Source organism: Microchirus variegatus (genome assembly GCF_963457635.1).
Source record: "Microchirus variegatus genome assembly, chromosome: 14".
Lineage (NCBI taxonomy): Eukaryota > Metazoa > Chordata > Actinopteri > Pleuronectiformes > Soleidae > Microchirus > Microchirus variegatus.
In genome coordinates this window covers 24,718,532-24,729,137 of record NC_139815.1, presented here as the reverse complement: position 1 = coordinate 24,729,137, position 10,606 = coordinate 24,718,532, and the positions used below count along the sequence as shown (strand labels likewise).

General features: G+C 40.7%; 1 protein-coding gene across 1 annotated transcript; it reads right to left on the bottom strand.

Annotated features, from left to right (window-relative positions):
* Positions 1–435: 435 nt before the first annotated feature.
* Positions 436–9,494, bottom strand: LOC310936547 (hexokinase HKDC1-like; the record flags this gene model as incomplete). The annotated part of the gene is made up of 21 exons (XM_083900620.1): positions 436–565; positions 691–836; positions 1,427–1,514; positions 1,632–1,787; positions 1,892–2,058; positions 2,162–2,223; positions 3,310–3,409; positions 3,589–3,684; positions 4,071–4,190; positions 4,304–4,449; positions 4,530–4,686; positions 4,780–4,921; positions 5,579–5,812; positions 5,914–6,069; positions 6,797–6,980; positions 7,068–7,167; positions 7,773–7,868; positions 7,985–8,107; positions 8,250–8,407; positions 8,543–8,705; positions 9,432–9,494. The coding sequence occupies 21 exons, from the start codon at positions 9,492–9,494 to the stop codon at positions 436–438; spliced, it is 2,787 nt and encodes a 928-aa protein (XP_083756746.1).
* Positions 9,495–10,606: the final 1,112 nt, after the last annotated feature.

Genomic DNA, 10,606 nt, shown 5'->3' with positions numbered 1-10,606 from the left:
AGTTGAATGGAGTGACAGTAGTTTTTGTAAACACACACAGAAGCACAGCAACAACATCAAGAAGACAACAGCAATACAGTGTGTAGTGCGGCGACAGTTCCAGCTATAAAGGAAGATCTTTCTAACTGACAAATTATAAACATTTTCTTTAAGCGAGTCTTTTGATTTTGTTTGAATTAGATTCTTAAATCATTATGAAGGACGGAGGATTAATCCCTGGTAAGCAGTAAACTTTGAGGTATGCTTGATTTTCCATAAAGAAAACGACTGGTAAAGTTCCTTAGTGTCAGGTAAAAAATGCTTCACAAATTGACTTATTTCAGAAACAGGTGAAAGTAACTTTACTGTGATATATATATGTATATATATATACATATATATATAAAGGGAACTTTGGTTTAAAAAAGTATATATATTTTTCCCCATGATGTGACGTTACATCATCTGTTTCACTGCAGCTGTGACGAGGGCAGCACCCTTCATTCTGCCTTCCTCTGATGGGAGGAAGGTCACCAAACACTGAGGAGACAACACTCTGACCGTCTCCTGGACGACTCTCGAGAAACTAGGAACGACAAGAAGAAGAATTTATGCCTTTTAGAAAGTTCGTTCAAGACAAGGCAATGTACACGGACACTTTGAACACTTTGATTTTTTAAAAACAAGAAATAACTAAAAAAAATAACTTACTGTGGATGTAGTTTGTAGAGCTTCCCCTCTACCCCTACGGTGACGTCGAGGTGGTCCAGTCCTCGGTTTTCTCTGATTTTATCGACCACGGCTGAGATTCCTGCCCCGCACAGCTGAGCTGCCCGATGTGACACTGCTCCACATACCTAACAATGGAAATCAGTACCCTATCATTGTATTATCAATATTTTATGTAACTAAATGTAACCAAATATAATGTAAAATAAAGGTACCTACTCTGTAACATATTGCTTAATAACTTTCTGTATTAATTACTTATTCAATTTCACTCGTCGCATGATGCATATACCACGATACACTGCGATCTAGTGACGGTGCCGTCGCTTTGCGGGTAACGCAGTCGCCATGCATTGTGGGAAATGTAATTTATGGTCAACTCATGCCTTAAAGCAACATAGACCTATTTTAACACAGATTTTTAAAACCAATTAATCACTCGTGAGCCACATAAAATGACGTGGTGGGCCACATCTGGGCCCCCGGGCCTTGAGTTTGACACATGTACTTTAAGACAGAGTGGTGAAAATCAACCAAAGATGACTTCTTGAAACGTATATATATTTTGTACTTCACAGTCAAGGTACAACTGACACCGTAATTCAGCTCAAACATCATTTTATCTTTAAATTTTAAATAAAGTCCGTGTTCTTGACACGTGTACCAGGAAAAACCTGAGCACTGACTCGTGACGTACGAGTCTTTTCTTCTACAGTACCTCTTTCACGATGATGCTGTCATCACAGGTGGAGTCCAGGCCCAGACGCTGGAGAATAGATCTGACCTGCAGTAGAGCCAGACGGTCACTAGAGGGGGACAAAGGGAAAACAAAACGATGGTTTACAGATTGAATACTGTGGAGTTCACATCCTCAAAAAGTTAAAGGTCCTCACAAAGATGGTTACATCACACTGTTCCCTTACCTCTCTATTTGTGACAGATATTTGGTTTGGATGATTCCAGGTGTCTTTAGAGCGTCAGTGACGCGTCCTCTGAACAGCAAACCTCTCCTGGTTAAATCCAACAACGTGTGACGCACAACTTCACCTAAATACATACCACTGGTCAGCTTTTCAAACCTAAACACATACACACACACACAAACAATGTTGGTTTTTAGCCCACTTTGACATAATTGCATGATCACCCGAGTAAGATTTTTTTGGACATGAGCTTCCCTCACCTTTGTTTTTCAGGGTTGACTGAGTTTTGATCCACCTCCACATCAGAAGGAGTGACGATATCATCCAGAGAACCAGCCTCACCCAGACCTCCCCACTCTGTGTTTATACACATCCTCTCCACCGCAGCGCCCCCTGTTGTTTTCTCTTCTCTTTCTGTTCCACCTTCCTGTTGAGCGGAGACACAAATGAGGGCAATCATTAAATATGAGTTGGAAGAGTTCATTCATTCATTCATTCATTCATTTCCCCCACGTGTCCTCGGGCATCACCTCATGTCTCTCAGTCTTGATGTTCCTCAGTTCCTCCATGTAACAAACATTACTTCCAGCTCCTGTTAAAACAATCACACCGTTGCTTTTAATAAAACGTTACACGTATAGCATTTTCTATATTGTAAAATCAGTATATTGTTTGGTGTTTAGAAAGTAAATCCATTTTAAACTGTGACACAGTTGTGGTGTCAGACCACAAACCGGACCACAAATGCATTTTCAGAATGGTAAATACTATACTATACTATATTATTCTACATTTTGCTATACTATACAATAAAGTACATTCAATTCATGTAATTATGTGCCTCCAGATCAGCCAGTAGCAAAATGCAATAACTGGATTCCCACCAGTAGAGGGCAGCCAATATACTAACATTTACCTCCACCAAGAAGAGAACTGGAATTGTAATAATAATAAATAAATGCATTCGTTGAAAAAAAATAAACATCACAGCCGCAAAGATGTGTAATTCAGGTGAAAAATGTGTAGAAAAAAAAATGTTTTTCTTGTGGTGTGACTGTAGTATGGTAAATACTATACTATACTATAATATACTACATTTTACTATACTATACAATAAAGTACATTCAATTCATGTAATTATGTGCCTCCAGATCAGCCAGTAGCAAAATGCAATCGCAATAACTGGATTCCCACCAGTAGAGGGCAGCCAATATACTAACATTTACCTCCACCAAGAAGAGAACGTTGATACGTGATAGTTTGCTTGTGAGCAGCATAACTTGAAAAACAGGGATAATTTAAATGAAAGTTTCTGACAAAGTTGAACATGGCCCCGTGAATAAATAATCCAATTTTATCACGACATTATAATAATAATGGTAAATCTTGCAGAGTGAATGGTTGTTTGTCTCTATGTGGCCCTGGCCTGTGATGGACTAGTGACCTGTCCAGAGTGTTCCCCCTCTTTTTTGCCCTATGTCAACTGGGATTGGCACCGTGTGGAGGATAAAGTGGTAAAAGACAGGTGGATGGTTATTCTTCCAAACTGGTAGAGTGTTACTTACTGATGCTGTAGGAAACTGAGCATGAGTTTTTACCCTGAGAACTGTCTTTAATTTCCCCGTATTTACCACAGAGAGTGCGGTGAATGTGTCAGTTTCTCTTCAAGGCCACATACCAACAATCAGTCCAACTTCACACCGAGGGTCTTCGTAGGCGCAGCTCATCATGGTCCCGACTGTGTCGTTGACGACAGCGGCTACGTCCAACTCAAAGTCCTGTAAAAGGTTAAAGGTGTTCGGCACATAAGTCGTCAAAGGAAATAAAGTGGAATGTGAATGTTTTGTAGAGCAGCTGCATTGTCCTTGTTTACATAACAAAGGAAAAGAGTGTGGAATTATTCCAACACCACTCCATCCTGCTCTTTTGATTTTTTTTTTTTTTTTTTTTTACTTACGTTGCGTCTCTTAATGGCCTCCTGCAGCATTTTAACAACATCGTGTCCTTCACAGTCTGTGGCCTTGAAGCCTTTGGTCCAACACACCAATGTGCCCTGTACAGACACACACAACTCTCCTTAGTGTCATTCTACTTTTGTACATATGATAATTAAATAAAAACAAAGACATGTAAGACAGGTCCAAAGAAAAGAAAGGAGGAAAAAACAGACATAGAACTTTCAAAATATGACAGTGTCCAGATTGTAATTATTCCAGTGGTTTTCTCCACTTCTACAGAAAAAGATGTTTCATTGCCAGTTATTGAAAATTATTTAACCACTTCTGTATGTTCTGTGTACAAAATAAGTCCGTTGCATTCCCACAGGGAGCAATTTGGTGAAGTTCCGCCCTTTATTTATAATATTTCATCTGTATATCACTTACTATTGTCACATAAATTAAAGTCAATCAAGCCCAGGATCCACGTTTTGACACTTACTGCATCAATGGCCGTCTGCTTGCAGGGGAAAGGGAAGATAAATCCTGCAGGAAGTCCAAGGTTTTTAATCCCCATGTAATCCAGAAAGTCACCGACACACTCTGCAATGTGATCAAACAACTAGAAACACACACAGAGAGAGAAAGAGAGAATGGTTTGAATGGTTTGTTTGACAGCGTATTTCTCTCTATATATTATTATTCATACGTGCTGACAGTAAACGTGAGGCTCACCTCTGCTCCAGGTCCCTGCGTCGTCTCCGCTGGTATAGCGTAGATCTTGCTGTAGAGCTCTGCCTTTTGCAGACCGTTTTTAAAGTTCACCAGCAGAGCTTTGAAGTTGGCTCCTCTCAGATCGAGGGCAAGATATCTGCCGTGTTCTTGAAAAAAGAAAAAACGTTTAACGTGAACTTCCATAACGAACAGAGTTGTAAGTGTAATTCCAGGTGTTTTCTCTGACCTGTGCCGTCAGACGTGTGACACACAAAGGAAGGAAGCATCTTGAGTTCAGCGCCACCTTCTCTCCTCAGCCCGGCCTCCATCCCTGCTCTCATCCTGGCCTTCACCACCTGGAGCTGCTGGCAGCTCAGTCTGAAGGGAGACAGAGTCTCATCCACCTGGAGGTGGAAGTGGACACACAAGTGGTCAAATGTAACCCGTATTCATGGAGATAAGACGATCGGAGAAACACACACACTGAGCGTCTGTACCTTCTGCTTCTGCGATGCCAGTCTTTGGGCGACTGCCGTGACCAACGCTGCTCCTTTGCTGCTGCCACCGTTTGACAAGATGAATCGGACCTGACACTCGGGAAGTAAGCGCTTCAGCACTTTGTGAAGACGTTTCGGATACCTGGAATAGAACGTTCGTGATGTTCATTCGTTACGACCTCTATTGGTAACCTGCAGCAACTACACAACGTCTGACACGTGATGGAAGGACGATTTAGAATCAGTGTAACATTTAGCATTTAAGTTTATTGGCAGAAATTAAACAGAATACCATAAATACGTTTGTATAAGTGTACAATTGCTGCAAAATTTTAATATTTTTTCTGTTTTTGTAACTTTAGAATAAGCATTATGTGTGAGAAATCACCCACAGAGTATTATTATGTAATTTATAGGAATCTCAAAGTATTTTATCATGGGAAAATGATAATAATGAAAATTAATGATAATGATGGGTCACACAATTACTAGCAAATGTCAATAAATCAACATATCAGTTACTTTACGTTAAGGGTGTCGACTGCTTTTGGAGTAAAAGACAGTCCTGGTGAGTCTGAACAGTAAAAAAAAATTATTTATATTAGAGGATCTGTGCAAATTTCTGGTCTGTAGTGATTTTGGATAAAAAATAAAGTGATCTTTTGAAAATATTAATCTCTTTACTTCTCAAATAGATCTTTTCACCTTAAAAATGAAGCAGCTAAGCTAAAGTCCGTCATCATTCATTTCATTTGTACACCTGTCAGAATGTCTTTCATGAAAGTGTTCAGTAACTCACTGAGGGTGGGTCTTGTACACGGTTCCGTCCACGCCGACAGAGACCCGGAATGTCCTCAACTTGCGGTTTCGCTTGATTTGAGTCAAGATGGCCGCCAGACCTGCGGCCACCAGATTGGAGGACCTGAAGGACACGACGGTGGCGACGTGCTGAACGGCAACGCAGTCGTTTTGTGAAGGGGACAAGTTGAGACCCGTGAGGATGGATCTGGTGTTTTTCAAACCATTTTTGTTCCTGAGTAAGATGGACATTTATTATTATAATAATAATGATAATAATAATAATAATATGTTGTGTGGAAAAGGTAGAATGACACAAAGAGAAAGAGGACTCACTCCTCCATGGCTGTCACGTGTGCGGTGGTTATTTTTCCTTTGGTCTTCAGCGCATCAGAGACGTGTCCGTCAAACAATAGTGCCATTCTCGCCATCTTCAACAGCGCCAGTCTCACCAGCTCGCCCAGATACATCCCACTCACCATCTTCTCAAAGCTGCAATGAGGAGTTTGTTGCTTAAAGTAGACATAGTATACCCTATTTCACCAAGTTAACCTAGTTCCCTGGTGTCCTAATGAACATGTCTGTGACATGCTTTGGTCAAAACACCTTAAGAATGAAGCACCACAGCAGTTCAATCACCCTGCAAAAAACAGCCCTGTTCAGAACACTCTGTTTTGAGTGTCTGTCTCTTTAAATGCAAATGAGACACAGGAAACTACGTCAGCATCACTGAGGCTCCAGCAGCTAACAGCAGTTAGCGTTTGGAAAAGCCATCATTTGCCGACTCGAGCCGCCACATTGCCGTCGTATCCACCGGACACGTAAATCCTCTGACGCTGGAAGTTTGTGTAGAACTCTGTGCTGCACTGTGCAGCCAAGAATAGAACACTTCACAGACTTCCGCTCTTCCGGATACTATTGCCCTCGCCTGCACTCTCGCGTTTTTTAAGGGACAAAGCGGAGCTCCAGTAATGTCTCATTGTGACGTAACAATGAATACGGAAGTCAACATCACATGTTTTATCTCCTGTACTTGACTCGCTTATGTTTTTGGGGCCACAAAAACACGAGTGAGTCGTCTTTTTTCACACTTTGCCTACTCATAGGGCCTCCAGAGTCCCAAATATTAAAACGATTAAAAAGTGGATTTTGCATAATATGTCTCGACCTTTACACGCATCATCGTCACTATAAAAATTCCAATAGCTGCGCTCCTTACATCTGCCTCCCGGCGTTGTTGGAGGCTGCATCGACCTCCCTGTCATACTCGGTGATGAAATCCTTCAGAGCCCCGTCGTCTCCGAACGCTCCCCACTCTGTGTTCACGCACATCCTGCCCTCGTCTCCCTCCGCCAGGTCAATGTGACGCAGCTCCTCCATGTAGCACGCATTGGTGCCCGTGCCTGCACAGAGAAACACGGGTAGTGAACGGCAGTGTATAAACTTTCACCGGTTTCTTTTTTATACTACTCTCGGTGCTTAGTGCTTACCAACAATGAGTCCCACTTCACAGTGCCTGTCCTCAACGCCACAGGTCATCATGGTCGCCACGGTGTCATTAACCATCGCCAACACCTCTACGTTCATTCCCTACAGAGAGAGAGCGACATATATGTACCATTAGAGCTGCGACTAACGTCGTTAAATCGTTTGGTCCATAAAATGTCAAAAAACGTTGATCAGTGTTTGTCAAACCCCGGAAATGACGATGTTCTCGAACGTTCTTGTTTTTTGTCCACAAACCAAAATGATTCAGTTTGAATGATTTCTCTGTTATGTGGAGCAAAGAAACTATAGAAAATATTCACATTTAGGAAGCTAAAACAATCAGAAATCTTGTTTTACTGATGAAAAAAGCTTCTAACTGATTAATCGATGAATTGTTTCAGCTCTATGCCTCATTACAGGATAGTTTCCACTCTGACTTTTGTACCAAAACTGACAAGAATCCCTGGACGTATTCATTTACATCAAGTCATTTGGCAGACGCTGTTATCCATAGAGACTTACAATGATCAACCTGTCAAGGTTAGAATGTAAAAGGAAACATTTTATAAAAACGAGATATTGTTGTCCACATAGCAAATTATAATCCCTTCCTTCTGATGTCAAACTCAACATTTGTAAAAAAAAAAGGAATGGAGAGGAAATTTGCTTTGGAGAGCCTCAGCCCTGAGGCTTAAAATAGTTCCTACCCCAGTTCTGTCAATGGCTTCTCTGAGGGCCTGGACCACATCCTTCCCCAGAACGCCTCGAGCGCGGCAGTTTTTACTCCAACTCAACAACGATCCCTGCAAAAGAGAGGAGAGCGGAGGTTTTTTATGAAAGAAAATCTAAAAAATAAATGAAAGCGGAAACACACACAGCAGGTTCAGGTTCATGAAAACATGTAACGAGTGACATAAACCTTGCCGAGGCAGGATTGTTCACAGGGGAAAGAGAAAGTGAAGGCCAGAGGATGTTTCTTCTCCAAACTGATGTTCTTCTCGTGCAGGAAGTCCTTAAGAGACTCGGACACGTGGTCGAATAACTAAATAAAGCAAAGACAAGAACAATCTGAAGTGGATACAGCAGTGTTTCCCAAACTAATTATGTTTGGATTCAACATTTAAAAGGTGACAAAACCCATTTCACAATAAGACTAGATCAGAGTTGTATGACTATTTTCTTACCTCTGATCCTCTCCCCTCAAGTAGCCCCTTAGGTATGGGGTAAGTCTTCTCCTCCATCTCGACTTCTCCTCTCCTAATCCCCATTTCCTCTCTCACTTTAACATGGAGAACCTTAAACGTGGAGCCTCCGAGATCCAGAGTCAGAAACTGACCCTTTTCTGGAGGAGACAGGAGGACAGATATAGAAAATGCATTGCATCTGCATTGTACTGTACATGCACACTGCACAATGTATTATGTGCACTATATGGACAAAAGTTGTATATATATATATGTTAATTCATATGTGTAACCTGATCCATCAGGAGTGGAGCGGACGTGCGTCGGCAGCATCTTCACCACGGCGGCAGCGCTGCTTTGCGCCGAAAGACCCTTCTTCATTTCAGACAGGAAACGGGCCGAGATGTCCTTCAGCTGGTCGTCATGGAGACGCATGGCATGCAGAAATCTGTCCACCTGGAAATACATATGAACAAGTGAGATAAAAAAAAATGTTGTCTACATTACAAAGAATAGCTGCTCGAGATGCACAGTCACGCTCAGGTCTGATAGTATTGCTTGACAAATCCGGATTTGCATGATACAAATAATGGAACATTACTTCTATTCATAAAGACCAAACAGAGGTAGAATAATAGCAACAACAACAACATCACCTACAATTGCACACTGTGTAGCTTAAAGGATATTTATTTATTATATAAATGAATTAAATTTAAGTACATGTGACTCTGGTTTGAAGTCAATTTAAATATAAATGCCTCTGTGCTCAGCCAAATGATCACTGTGACGACATGTCCATGTCCATCGGGGCGTACGTGCATCAAAGCTGCCTGTCACTTTGTTTGTGTCAATATTTTGTACCCGTGTGTGTGTGTGTGTGTGCGCGCGTGCGAGAGAGGACAACGAGCGTGACATGATCATGAAAGTGTGTTAATCATTTTCCAGCCAAAGACAAAGGGTGACACAGTTAACTTCAGATTAAACGGACCTTGATCATGTTAGCACTGAGCTATCTTTATTTTAGTGTGTTTTACTGGTTTTATATTCTGTTTTTATTGTTTTATATCTTTTTGCAACAACAGAATAAACCCAAAATTAAACGTGGAATATCACGAAACTGCAGAATCGGCTTTTGAATAAATGACTATGAAGTTTAACACTGTAACACACCAGTCTTACCTTCTTGGTGGGATCCTCCTGGAGTTTGGAGAACAGGAAGGAGACGAGGTGAACAGCCAACATCTTGCTTGTAAAAACCACACCAACATTTAACAAAAACTGCTCCAAGCTGGTTCGTTAACCAGTTCGTATGTTTTTATGTTACGTTGCACAACACAGTGCATATAACTTGAATAAAGAAACCGTGTCCAGTTTGTACAGATGTTCAGATTCACAGAATGATCCCGTGTCGCTCCCAATCTGATTATTTTGTTGTTTGGCTGTGACTGACTGAGTCCACAGAGCAGAGACCAGCCTCTGTACTTACTCAATCATTAACAAGACAAATCCCCCGTTTACAATCGCCTCCTCCTCACAGCCATGCTGCCGTCTTCTTATTTTTCTGTCCCTATGTTCATTGTTTCTAACCAATATACTTTGGTTTCAATAGGTCCATATGGTTTAAGATCAAGACCAGTCAATAACACTGTCATATAAAGGCTGGGAGGGAGGTAATAAGGAAGGAAGGAAGGAAGGAACCATGCTGTACACTATGAAGGGCCCAATATGTGATAAAATTATGGATAATTTCCATTTTTAGAATGATCATAATAGGTAAAAAAATCATTAGAATTTTACAAGAGTGATTTGGAAAAATACACAAACATACAAAAGAGCTCGTTACTCAGGTTCCCTGAATTATAAAAAAAGGTTATTATTGTTCTTAGAACTTAGAATCCTCGTGATTAAGTTTGAAATGCGAGAACATCTTTCCTCTCATTCCAAAATCTCAAGATTTATAAGGATGTAATCAGAGATTCTTGTTTGTCACTTGAAAATATTCTCTAAACATATTGATCCTTGGCAACTTGAGCAATTTTTGGTTAGTTCTCTGCTTTTTAGTTTTTTTTTTTGGTTACAATTTCCTAAAAAGAGGATAAATATGATGGGAGAATATTATATCATTAGATTATTGTGTTGCCATTAGAAGAGTTCCTACACCTTTGTTGACATCAAATTCACAAACTTAGTGAAGGACCTGTGAGGGCCCTGTGTGCTGTATTTGTTCCTATCAAAGAAACATGTTATGTAAATAACTTTTTAGCTCTCCGTTACTTAAATTTTTTACTGAAAATCAACTCCTTTAAAATTAAAAAAGGATCATGCCAACTACTATTTACTAAAGGTGGTGACCC